The 13,066-nt window shown below is 44.2% G+C and overlaps 1 protein-coding gene across 4 annotated transcripts in view; it reads right to left on the reverse strand.

The window, feature by feature from the left end:
- The window catches only part of ERAP1 (endoplasmic reticulum aminopeptidase 1), a 105,093-nt gene that overhangs the window by 26,024 nt on the left and 66,003 nt on the right, over positions 1-13,066 (reverse strand). The window contains exons 1-5 of one of the 4 annotated variants that reach the window (XM_019965441.2): positions 9,186-9,308; positions 8,270-8,371; positions 8,020-8,159; positions 3,644-4,184; positions 1,719-1,857 (exon numbers count right to left, since the gene is read on the reverse strand). In XM_019965441.2, coding sequence (XP_019821000.2) covers positions 1,719-1,857; positions 3,644-4,170 — 666 coding nt within the window. In that variant the 5' untranslated portion in view covers positions 4,171-4,184; positions 8,020-8,159; positions 8,270-8,371; positions 9,186-9,308. Of the gene's footprint in view, positions 1-1,718; positions 1,858-3,643; positions 4,185-8,019; positions 8,160-8,269; positions 8,372-9,185; positions 9,502-13,066 lie in introns of those variants that run through there. The other 3 variants (XM_019965440.2, XM_019965439.2, XM_070792151.1) reach the window with 3 other exon arrangements.

A 13,066-nucleotide genomic window follows, 5' to 3' on the forward strand; every position in this document is an offset into this window, starting at 1 on the left:
GGATTCACGGATTTGGACTCCGGCACCTTTGTGAAGCCTCTGGGCTTTGGCCTTCCCCCTACAAACCTATGAAATCTATACCAGTCTTGTTTAGTGGGTCAGTCTGTCCCTCACTTCCAAACCACCCCTGTTCCTTTATTCTTCTTAAGCTGTAATTCTCTAATTAGAGAAGTCACTCCCACCCCAGGCAGCAGTACCATAATATTTGGGGAGGGAACTATAATTTGAAAAAGCATTTTCTCTATCTCAAATTTATATTAGGAAAACGGCATAACTGTTTCTTACCTTTCTATATACAAGTGTGTTGGGGAAAGAGACAAAAGTTCTTGTCTGGTAAGGATTCACAAGTCTGCCTTTTATATAGGCTTCTGGTGTGGAATGTCAGAATCTCTTTTAGGGGGTCCTTAAGGCAATGGCACCCCACTCCAGTACTCTTGCCTGGAAAATCCCATGAACGGAGGAGCCTGGTAGGCTGCAGTCCATGGGGTCGCAAAGAGTCAGACACGACTGAGCGACTTCACTTTCACTTTTCACTTTCATGTATTGGAGAAGGAAATGGCAACCCACTCCAGTGTTCTTGCCTGGAGAATCCCAGGGACGGGGGAGCCTGGTGGGCTGCCATCTATGGGGTTGCACAGAGTCGGACACGACTTAAGGGATTCGATGAGCAATATAGAGTTCTAAAGGTTGGGAAATACTACACTGGAAGTTGGTTCATGGCTCTCTGAGTCCCTTCATGTGAAGATACTGCCTCCCCAGCCAGCATAGGGATGAGGTATGATACCCTTCCGGACTCTGGGCAAAGCCTATTCCAGCCTGAGTCTCATCCACGGTGAGCTTCTCTGAACAAAGGAAGTGTGTGCTTCAGCAGTGGTATGTATCAGCGGTAGACCGACAGCTCAGCTTCTGTGTTTCCAGTGCTACCAGAATCATAGGGGAATGGACCTCGCTGAGTAATTTTATTCATTTGGCAAGGTCATCTTCTCCTTTCCGCTTTGAAAAATCAGAAGGGCTTCAGCCTAACAGATGCAGACTATTATATTTAGAATAGATAAACAACAAGGTCCTATTTTATAGCACAGGGAACTATATTCAATATCCTGTAATTAACCATAATGGAAAACAAAAAAGTAGAATAAAAAATAAAACTCAAAGGGAACACTGTCCACATCTGCTCTGGAACTGGAAAATAATGACTTCTTTAAAGGCAACTTAAGATTACTTTTTTAACTTCCATCTGCCCAACTTCATGCCAGTTATTTTTAATACAAACTGTATAGCTAATATTAGTAATATAGTATGCAGAAATTATCGGACATAACTAAATCATAGGAATATGGCCTTATCCGACAGAGCATTTCCTTTAAAAATCCTTTTAAAAGATCTTATGAGAAAAGTGTAAGTGCTTTACGAAAGGCACTCTCACTTGAACCTGACCTGAATTTCCTATACGGTTTCTCTCTTGTCAACGTGGATGACCTGCAGTGTCACTCTTACCTAATTTTGCTTGTTTTTAGGGAAAATGTTTTTTTCCTTTGACCATAAATAAATTGCTGCTTGAACCAAAAGCATAGGTTAGAAGTGAAAAAGAAAAATTAGTTATCTGTCAGGCAATGAAACAAACAAAACAGGTAGCCTGAATGTTAACTGGCAATGGGGAGAGGCAAGCCACAGGGAATGAATGGACTCCTCATCAGAGATACACAATTTAGACTCACCAGTGGCATATTGGAGATGGCGAGGTGTCTTGGTTCCCTTCTGATCTTGATTAAAAAACTCGCCTTGAGAGCAGGTTCATCAAAGCAGGGAAAGGCCATTCTGGCTGCAGTTGGTTCGAACTGTGTTGATGCAAGTATCCTAAAATTCCGTAAAGGGGAATAAAAACACAGCAGGAAGTACCAGGGACTGTAAGTGAGGTGTATGATCATGTCTTAATTCCTAAAGCTATCACAATCCTGATGAATCTCACTACCAAAAAATCGTTTATATGACAAAAGCTATCATAAACTAAAAGACAAGTAAAAGAACAGGGAAAATTGATCAAAAGGTATTTAACAAAGTGTTAACATAACCTGAACAAATAATGAGCTCTTAAAAATAAGTAAAAATTCACCCACCAACCAAGCAGAATAGCAGGCAGAGGTCATAAACAGGCAACTCACAAAAGAAGAACATACAAATAGTCAATAAACACATCAAAAGCTGCACAGCTTCATTAATAATCAATGTAACAAATTAAAGGGGAAAATCTGTTGGTATTTTGGCTCTAAAAGGATTGCCACTACACAATATTAGTGAGAAATATGGCAAGGCATATCAAAAGTTTGTTGACCCCTGACTTAGCAATTTTACTTCTAGGCATTTATTCTAAAGAAATGATTTACAAAGATGCTTGTCCAAGTGTTGCTGATGCTAAAAAGTTGGAAACAACCTAATTTCCATCCATAGGAAGATTAGTTAAATAAATCAACACAGAAACATGCATTTTAATAACGTTGTTAAAATGATGTAAAGTGACAGTCATCATGTAAAATACATGTCAACATATATTTTTAATAAAAAAGCTCCCTCGTGAAACTTAAAATACAACATAGTTCCATTTACATAAAATGACATGTATGTATATCCAGAAAAAAGTATAAAGGATGTTCCCCTAAAACAGAAGCAATAGTTATCTCTAGGGGTTATAATGGGGATACATTTTATCTTTTCAAAAATTCTTTTCTGTAGTATTTGACTTTTCTTTAACCTCAAAAAATAATATGGAATCAGAAAAGTAAGTATAAGCTACTAAAAAATTTTGATTTTAAAATTTAGCATAAAATCTCCCAAAATATATTGTGTTTTTAAAAACGGAACTAAAACAAGCAGGAGAGGATCCCTAAAATGGTTTCAACTGAGACAGAAATATTTCCTCTAATAGGCCATTACAGGTTGAATTGAGTCTTCCCAAAATATATTTTGAAGTCTTATTACCTAATATCAGTGAGACTTTATTTAGAAATAGGGTCTTTACAGATGTAGTCAAGTTCAGATAAGGCCATCGGGTCAAGCCCTAGTCCAATATAACTGGTGTCCTTAAAACAAGAGGGAAACCTGGAGAATGGCCGTGTGACAGGCAGGCAGAGACCAGACTGATGTAGCTGCAGTTCAAGGAATGTCAAAGATTGATGGCACCACAAGCTAGGAAGAGGCAAAGAACGAGGCTATTCAGAGACCTAGAGAGCACAGGCCTCCTGACACCTTGATTGGACTTCTCGCCTCCAGAATCGTGAGATACTAAATTTCTACTGTTTTAAGTCACACAGTTTATGCACTTTGTTAAAGCGGCCCTTGGAAACTGGTACCTAGGCCAAGAGAATTTAAAACATATATTCTATCCCAGAAGTCTAATTAAATAAACAAGTAGGTATTTACTCTAATAGAGCTGGAGGAAAGAAAATTGGTTCAAATAGAGTGAAAAATGAGATTTAAAAAAAAAAAAGAAAAAGACTATAAGCCATTTTTAAATATGCAAAGACATGCAAAACAAAACCAAAGAAAGAATTCAACAATCAAGGAAGTTTTAAAGGACAAGCCACCTGAAATAATAAATTTAGTGTGGGTAGCACTTGAACTTTAAAAAAAAAAAGACAAAAATTACCTCACTTCTCCTTCCTTGGTTCTGTAGGTACTTTTATAAAATCCATGGAAACTCTCAGAAAGATTGCCAGCGTAGTCGATGACAATGGTGTATGGGAGGCCGACGACCAGCGGCTCAGAAGCCAGAAGCGCAATCTGCTCCTGAGGTGGGTTTTCCAGGACTCTCAGTGGCTCTTCAGCCTGCCTCTCGCCACCTCCCTTCCTCAGGGCGGCCTTGGATATTTGTAGGCGGTGACTGTGCAGGATGATGGTACTGGTGGGCTTGCTGGCTGTGATTTCTATCTGTGTGGTTCCCCCGAAAGTCAGAGTGGTGAGGTTTGCGTGAATCATGAGATCGTAATGAGCTGGGATGATGTGCTCTGGAAGTCGAATTTTATTCCAAGGAAATGGTGCCCCGTTGCTAGCTTTTGGAGATGTTGGTTCCCTGCTCTGACATGAGGATGGAGTTGCCACCGTTAAGAGAATCAACAGTGTCGAAAGCAGTAAGGGCCTGGTTCCAAGTGACCATTTGATGGATGGAGATATCATCTTGCTTGAAATGGCTAGAGGCACAAATGTACAAAAGAAAAAAAAAATCACTAAAATATTATCAAGAGAGCATAATTTCAGAATGCATCCACCCATAATTAACATGATATAGATACAAACTTAAAAAAAATACTAGGTCTTTTCCTGAAAGTAAAATTATCTTTCCTATGTTAATGAGTCACAAGAAGAGGGAAGTTTATGGTCAACAACAATTATTAACATCTACTACAAAGCATCATCTAGCTTTCAAAGTTTAAATTAACTCTATCAGTCAGGATCCTCTGCTGAGAGCAAGAACAAGCTCTGGCTGAAGATCCTTAAATGGATCACAGAACTGACAGGTCATTTGGGAAGCCAGGCTCATAAAACAAGCAAAGATGGGCAATTAGAACTATATTAGACAAATATGTGATTAGATGACCACTCCCTGCCCGCACTAGACCTTAGAGGAAGCCACCCCAATGCGTAGAGATCAGATGCTAACACCTGTGCAGTCATCAAAGGAGGAGGTCTCTACTAGCCTGCAACTTCCTGTTGTTTCAGCAAAAGTGAGGTGTCCAACCACCAGCAGGGAGGACACAAAGCAGGCATCTGGCCTTGCTGCTTCTCCGTGGGAGAAAGGCCTTGCTTCCCACTGAGCTTAAAACACAGAAAGTAAAGGAAGGAAATACATGCTCAGTAGCAAGGGGGAGTGGGAAGGCACGTATTTGCAACAGTAAGCCTTAATAATATAATCAATCTGATTTCGCTATTGATCATCTGGTGATGTCCATGTGTAGAGTCATCTCCTGTGTTGTTGGAAGAGGGTGGTTGTTATGACCAGCGCATTTTCTTGGCAAAACTCTGTTAGCCTTTGACCTGCTTTGTTTGGTACTAAGGCCAAACTTGCCTGTTACTCCAGGTATCTCTTGACTTCCTACTTTTGCATTCCAGTCCCCTATAATGAAAAGGACATCTTTTTGGGGTGTTGGTTCTAGAATGTCTTGTAGGTCTTCATAGAAGCATTCAACTTCAGCTTCTTCAGCATTACTGGTTGGGGCATAGAATTGGAATACTGTGATATGGAATGATTTGCCTTGGAAATGAACAGAGATCATTCTATTATTTTTGAGATTGCATCCAAGTACTGCATTTCAGACTCTTCTGTTGACTATGAGGGCTACTCCATTTCTTCTAAGGGATTCTGGCCACAGTAGTAGATATAATAGTCATCTGAGTTAAATTCACCCATTTCAGTCCATTTCAGTTTGCTGATTCCTAAAATGTCAACGTTCACTCTTGCCATCTCCTGTTTGACCACTTCCAATTTACCTTGATTCATGGACCTAACATTCCAGGTTCCTATGCAATATTACTCTTTACAGCATTCAACTTTATTTCCATCACCAGTCACATCCACACCTGGGGGTTGTTTTTGCTTTGACTCTGTCTCTTCATTCTTTCTGGAGTTATTTCTCTACCAATCTCCAGTAGCATAATGGGCACCTCCCAACCTGGGGAGTTAGTTCATCTTTCAGTGTCCTATCTTTTCCCCTTTTCATACTGTTCATGGGGTTCTTAAGGCAAGAATACTGAAGTGGTTTTCCATTCCCTTCTCCAGTGCACCACATTCTGTCAGAACTCTCCACCATGTACCGTCTATCGTGGGTGGCCCTACATGGCATGGTTCATAGTTTCATTGAGTTAGACAAGGCTGTGGTCCATGTGATCAGTTTGGTTAGTTTTCTGTGATTGTGGTTTTCAGTCTGTCTGCCCTCTGATGGAGAAGGATAAGAGGCTTATGGAAGCTTCCTGATGGGAGAGACTGACTGTGGGGAAACTGGGTCTTGTTCTGATGGGCAGGGCCATACTCAGTAAATCTTTAATCCAATTTTCTGTTAATGGATAGGGAAGTTCTATACAGTCAGCAAAACAAGACCAGGAATGTAAAGTCAAGTGGGCCTTAGGAAGCATCACTATGAGCAAAGCTAGTGGAGGTGATGGAATTCCAGTTGAGCTATTTCAAATCCTAAAAGATGATGCTGTGAAAGTGCTGCACTCAATATGCCAGCAAATCTGGAAAATTCAGCAGTGGCCACAGGACTGAAAAAGGTCAGTTTTCATTCCAATCCCAAAGAAAGGCAATGCCAAAGAAAGCTCAAACTACTGCACAGTTGTACTCATCCCACATGCTAGCAAGGTAATGCTTAAAATTCTCCAAGCTAGGCTTCAACAGTACATGAACCGTGAACTTCCAGATTTTCAAGCTGGATTTAGAAAATGCAGAGGAACCAGAGATCAAATTGCCAACATCTGTTGGATCATTGAAAAAGCAAGAGAGCTCCAGAAAAATATCTACTTCTGCTTTATTGACTCTGCCAAAGCCTTTGACTATGTAGATCACAACAAACTCTGGAAAATTCTTAAAGAGATGGGAATACCAGACCACCTTACCTGCTTCCTGAGAAATCTGTATGCAGGTCAAGAAGCAACAGTTATAACTGGACATGGAACAACAGACTGGTTCCACATTGGGAAAGGAGTACATCGAGGCTGTATATTGTCACCCTGCTTATTTAATTTATATGCAGAGTACATCATGAGAAATGCTGGGCTGGATGAAGCACACGCTGGAATCAAGATTGCCAGGAGAAATATCAATAACCTCAGATATGCAGATGACACCACCCTTATGGCAGAAAGTGAAGAAGAACTAAAGAGCCTCTTGATGAAAATGAAAGTGGAGAGTGAAAAAGTTGGCTTAAAATTCAACATTCAGAAAACTAAGGTTATGGCATGTAATCCCATCACTTCATGGCAAATAGATGGGGAAACAATGGAAACAGTGACAGACTTTATTTTGGGGGGCTTCAAAATCACTGCAGATGGTGACTACAGCCATGAAATTAAAAGACGCTTGCTCCTTGGAAGAAAAGTTATGACCAACCTAGATAGCATATTAAAAAGCAGAGACATTACTTTGCCAATAAAGTTCCATCTAGCCAAAGCTATGGTTTTTCCAGTAGTCATGTATGGATGTGAGAGTTGGACTATAAAGAAAGCTGAGCGCCGAAGAATTGATGCATTTGAACTGTGGTGTTGGAGAAGACTCTTGAGAGTGTCTTGGACTGCATGCGATCCAACCAGTTCATTCTAAAGGAGATCAGTCCTGGGTGTTCATTGGAAGCACTGATGCTGAAACTGAAACTCCAATACTTTGGCCATCTCATGCGAAGAGTTGACTCATTGGAAAAGATTCTGATGCTGGGAGGGATTGAGGGCAGGAGGAAAAGGGGACGACAGAGGATAAGATGGCTGGATGGCATCACCGATTCGATGGACGTGAGTTTGAGTAGACTCCAGGAGTTGGTGATGGACAGGGAGGCCTGGCGTGCTGTGACTCATGGGGTCACAAAGAGTAGGACACGACTGAGCAGTTGAACTGGAACTGGAGAAGTAAGGACTGAGGGAAAGGACAGGATGTATCAGAATGGCTGCCAGGTTTCTAGAATGAACGTCTGGATGTTGGTAGGTATCCTTTATTGAAATGGAGAAGGCCAGAGGTGGAAAATATTTTAAAGGGAGGAGAGGGAACCAAGGCTTCATTTTTCAATATGTTTAATTTGTGATGTCTATGAGATATCCAAGGGGAAATATCAAGAAGGCAGTTAAATATACACAGACTGAGACATAAGGGCTTTAAAGGAATTTCCTGTTCTTGACTGTACTCCTTTAAAGTTTTAAAAAGTATCTTCCTTTGACATCTGATCTTACTAAATCTTCTTTGACAATCAATGGTGTGGATTAAAGCGCTGCAGTAACAGAGTTCCTAACTTTCTTTCACAGCCAGAAAAAGTTCAAGATACTAACTGCCTTTGGTGATTCTGACTTCTCCCACTCACACAGGAAGTCAGGGCAACTGGTCCCGGGCTGTCTCCTCCTTCCCTTTTTGGGACACCATGGAATGTCAAATCCATCATCAAGAGGTAACAGGTCTTCTTCCAAAGGCTCTGAGCAATGAAATTAACAAGCACTGATGATAGCTAGTTACCGGTAGTAAAAACTTTTAAAATATTGATTCAATTTTTTAATGTATTAGAACTTTTCTACTTAGGCCCACCTGAAAATGCGCTGCCTATCAGTACCACTGCAACTCCGTGCAAAAAGAGACAAGTTGGGCAACTTTTCAGTCTTTTTTTTTTCTTAAGTCGTTGACTCCATCCTGAATAGAGAGCAAATACTTCGGGGATTTAGTAGAAACCAGAGCACTTCTTTCTAAACCTGGCCTCACAAAGAACCTCCAAGAAAAAGGTAAGGAAGTGTCTGCACTTTCTCCTTCCTCCCGAAATTAACTTGCAGACCCACCAGGCTAGTAAGACACCGAGAGAGAATTTTAACTTGCTCCAACAGGAGAGCCTTTAAATTCAATAAACTCCTGGTTGAGCCACAGCGAAGGGAACTATTGGCAAGAAGTGCAGAAGAAGGGACAGACTTGAATTGATCTAAAGGACGCTTAACTGTCATTGCGACGATATCCCTGCGCCTGCAACTCACCGAACTCAGGTTTGTTTTCTCCAATTACTATCCGCCAGATACTCTCTTTGGCCAAACCTCAACCCCTCTCCCCCGCCATCCACCCACCACCTCACTTGGCCCTCCTCTGGAGCCCAGCGGGCGAGGCTGGCAGGAACCCAGCCTCAAGGAGAAGCGCAGAGGACGGCTCCCGCCTGCCTGCCGGGAAGTGGCGGGGCTTAGGGGAGCTCTGCGCCGCTGGCCAGCTCCCGGTGCAGAGAGAGGCAAGGCCACTGTTGAGCCTGCGCCAACCCCACCACCCTCCCCGCGGACACGATCCCCAGCCTCGCGACCCACCCACCACCCCTACCCCCTGCACCCCCCGGCCCCACTTGGCCGCCGCCCGCTGATTCCCTTCCTCCCCGGGTCCCTGGGCCGCCACAGAAAGGACGCCCTGGCCTCGCTCTTCCCGCACTCAGCCTCCCCCAACAGCGGGGCGGACTGGGGTCTGTCTCACTCAGTACCTGGGACTCGGGGACCACGCCGCCGTCGCCTGCCTTGGCCGCCCCGGGACCAAAAGTGAAAGCGAAAGTGAAGCCGGAGCGGCAAGCACAGGCGCGCGGGGCGCTAGGCCGAGCCCTGCGGGCGCAGGGGAGCCCCCGCCGAGGAGGTGGCTAGCTGGGGCAGGGGAAACCCGGCAGGACGAGCAGACCCCCATGTTCCCAGGACAGTTCAGTTCCGTCGCTCAGTCGTGTCCGACTCTTTGCTACCCCAGGGACCGCAGCAAGCCAGGCCTCCCTGTCCATCACCAACTCCCGGAGTTTACCCAAACTCATGTGCATCGAGTTGGTGATGCCATCCAAAGACAGGGACTCACAAAACAATAAGGCGTACGGTGCAGGGGGAACCAGCGGGGAGAAGCACCCCTTTAGGGGTGCAAATTATTTTCCCTGCACTTGTCTGGAGATTTGGTGTCGGGGGGGGGGTCCCCCATGGATTAGCCTTTGGGGCAGCGGAGGTTTGGGGTCATAAGGAGAGGGCTGGCACTCTGAGGGCACTTGGGTGGAGCCGAGCTCCCCTCATTCCCCCCTCCACCGCCTGAACCAGCTCACAGCCCCGTTGGACTCAAGGCATGTCCATCATCTCCCCTCCGCAAATGAGCGGAGAGCCCCGGGCCCGCCTCAGAACGAAGCAGGAACCCAGAACTGCTTTGCAAGATGCTGGCTTGTGCAGGGTTTCCATTGCAGAGAGGTTAGGCTGCAGACGCGGAAGAGGAAGAAAAGGGAAACAGAGGCGCAGAACTGCCCCACCTATATACAAGGGGCCCTCGGACCCCGCGGAGATGCTCCACCCACATTACAACTTTCTCCCTGGGCTTCCACGTGGCTCCGTGGTGAAGCATCTGCCTGCCAATGCAGAAGACATGTGTGCAAGCCTTTATCTCAGAAGATCCCACATGCCTCAGAGCAGCAGAGACTGCGCCCCAGCTCCTGAGCCTGTGCTCTGGAGCCCAAGAGCTGCAACTACCTAGCGCAGGCACCACGGCTACTGAAGCCACTGCGCCCTAGAGCCCCTCTCTTGCTCTGCAGCAAAGCAACTCTGTGCTTTGCAACTAGAGAGTGGTTCCCACTTGCTACAACTAGAGGAAAGCTCATGCAAGAACGAAGAGTCAACCCAGCCAGTAAAATAAATCTCAGTAAAGAACTTATTAAAGTTCTTTAAAAATAAAGAACTCAATAAAAGTTCGGCCTACTTTTTCAAATCAAATGACCATTTCTGTGCTCCCCTTGGAACATTAAGACTGGATGAAATGTCCCAAGAAGTCCACCTTTAAACAGTTGAGGGTGAATGGGGTAAGAGGCCAAGAAGACACAAATGTTCCTACTCACCGAATGCTGCCCTGGCCTCTCTGAGATCTTTTTCTCAGTAAATGCAGGCTTTCTCCTCTCATTTCCTTCTCTGCGGCCTTGCCTTTGAAACCCTGGGGTTCTAAGTTACTCGAAGAGTATTTCTCAACTTCTTTTCCCCTCAATCTTATGCCTCCTTTTAAAACATACAATTTTTTTCTTCTGTATAGTCAAGGTTATTTTGTAATATAAAATTAACGCCCTGTCCCCGAGCCCAACCAGAGTGGGACCAAGGGAACTATTTTCACTAAAATTCAACAATAAAACCCACTCTGGGATCAGGTAATTTCTGCCTGTTTCCCAGGATGTCAGTGTATAGCTTATAGCTCCCAGGCCTCTGGGTATCAGGGAATGATCCCAGTTTGCTCAGATGAGAGCTACTGGTCCAGTAAACTTTGGCATTTCTTTGTTTTCATATTTGTATTTTGGGACTTGGTGTTTCCCTTCAGTTTCTAATAAGCTTAGTTTCTTTGAAAAGATTTCTTTAAATGGTCAGGATGGAAGGAAGTGAAGGTACCAAACAGGTGGGAAAGAAAGTGAAATTTGCTCAGTTGTGACCGACTCTTTGCAACCCCATGGACCATGGAATTCTCCAGGCCAGAATACTGGAGTGGGTAGCCTTTCCCTTCTGCAGGGGATCTTCCCAACCCAGGGATCGAACCCAGGTCTCCTGCATTGCAGGCAGATTCTTTACCAGCTGAGCCACTGGGGAAGGCCAGAGGATGCTCTAAATGACCAGTTAAGGCAGGGAGAGGGGAATGCTTTTACCCATACCGGGCAGAAGGTAACTGAAATGTCAGTAAGGAGAAAGCTGGCCACCAGACTTCTTTCTCACAGCCATTCCCTTGCCCAGACTTTAGACTCAGTTACAGTGCTAGGATTCCCTCTTCAGAATCCAAGGACACTACAAATAAAGCAATTAAGACAAGGATTTGGCAGCATTCCCTTCCCGTTTCAAAGCTCCAGCAGGGATCTGTGGGATGCAGACCTTGGAGTAAGGACTTTAAACTTGAAGGATTCGCACTTGCAGAGGCCTTGAGATCAAAAGTTAGCAGCCACCAAGCTCAGAAATGGTCTTAGAGGGAAGTGGCCAGAAAGAAGGGGCATCTAGGATTATTGATTACTTAACAACTGTTAGATACTGTGCTAAATGGATTTGTGTGTATGTATGTATAATTTAATCTTTTCAGCAATCATGTAATGTAGGTATTATGCTTTATAAATTTAGAAAAGTAAGAGAGATTGGCAACTTGCTCAAAAAAAAAAAAAAAAAAAAAAAACCTAAATTTGAACCCTAGGTGTGTCAATTTGAGTCCAAAGTACATGTTTTTTCCACTGATTCACATCCCTTCCTCAGCTAGCTATTATGTACTCCCCACCCGCTTCACCTTGCCACCGCTTCACTTGGCAGTTCTAGCTTTGCTCTCTTCCAGGCAGCCCCTGGGAATTTCCCACCTTGAAAAACCTTCCTGGAGCCTCCCCATTTCCTCCTGGTGGATATTCAGTTATGCTGCTCTAACTACAGTAGTAGCTAAAGAATCCAAAGCTTTATACCTCGCTCATGGCACACTGTCTGTAGGCAGGGTCCTCTGCCCTGCACAGCCAGTTGGGGCTCAGCGTGCTGGAGGACCATCATCTTGTTGGTACCTCCATCTGAAGCTTTTGGCCTTCTTGATCACCACGGCAAGGAAGAGTAAGTCCAAAGAATTAGGCATCAGCTTTTTCCCACCTCATTGCTGAATAATATATATCCCTTCCACTCACATTTCATTGACCAGAACTAACTACATGGTCTTCTGCAAATACAGGGAGAGGCTGGAAAACACTAATATTGTCCTCAACACAGTGTAACAGGGTCAGCTGAATCTTACCTATCAAAAGTTCAATGTCCTTAGTCTCAGACGGGACCCGGGAGGAGGAGGAAGTCCGTCTCAGGCTTTAGCCATTGCAACACATACAACCATGGCTTCAGTTCAGTTCAGTCACCCAATCGTGTCTGACTCTTTGTGACCCCATGGACTGCAGCACACCAGGCCTCCCTGTCCACCATCAACTCCCAGAGTTTACTCAAACTCATGTCCATTTAGTTAGTGATCCATCCAACCATCTCATCCTCTGTCATCCGCTTCTCCTCCTGCCTTCAATCTTTCCCAGCATCAGGGTCTTTTCCAATGAGTCAGTTCTTCACATCAGGTGGCCAAAGTATTGGCGTTTCAGCATCAGTCCTTCCAATGAACATTCAGGACTGATTTCCTTTAGGATGGACTGGTTGGATCTCCTTGCAGTGGCTTATTGTTGATCAATTCTCTTTTGCCAGCTTGGATTCCAGATGTTGATCAAGTAGTGTTCAGTTTTGCTCTGATTAATTGCATCAGTTCTGTCTTCATTCAGTTCAGTTCAGTTCCGTCTCAGTTGTGTCCAACTCTTTGCGACCCCATGGACTGCAGCACACCAGGCCTCTCTGTCTTCATTAGCTTTTGTCAATTAATGTCAGCATT

This window comes from Bos indicus, chromosome 7 (genome assembly GCF_029378745.1).
Source record: "Bos indicus isolate NIAB-ARS_2022 breed Sahiwal x Tharparkar chromosome 7, NIAB-ARS_B.indTharparkar_mat_pri_1.0, whole genome shotgun sequence".
Lineage (NCBI taxonomy): Eukaryota > Metazoa > Chordata > Mammalia > Artiodactyla > Bovidae > Bos > Bos indicus.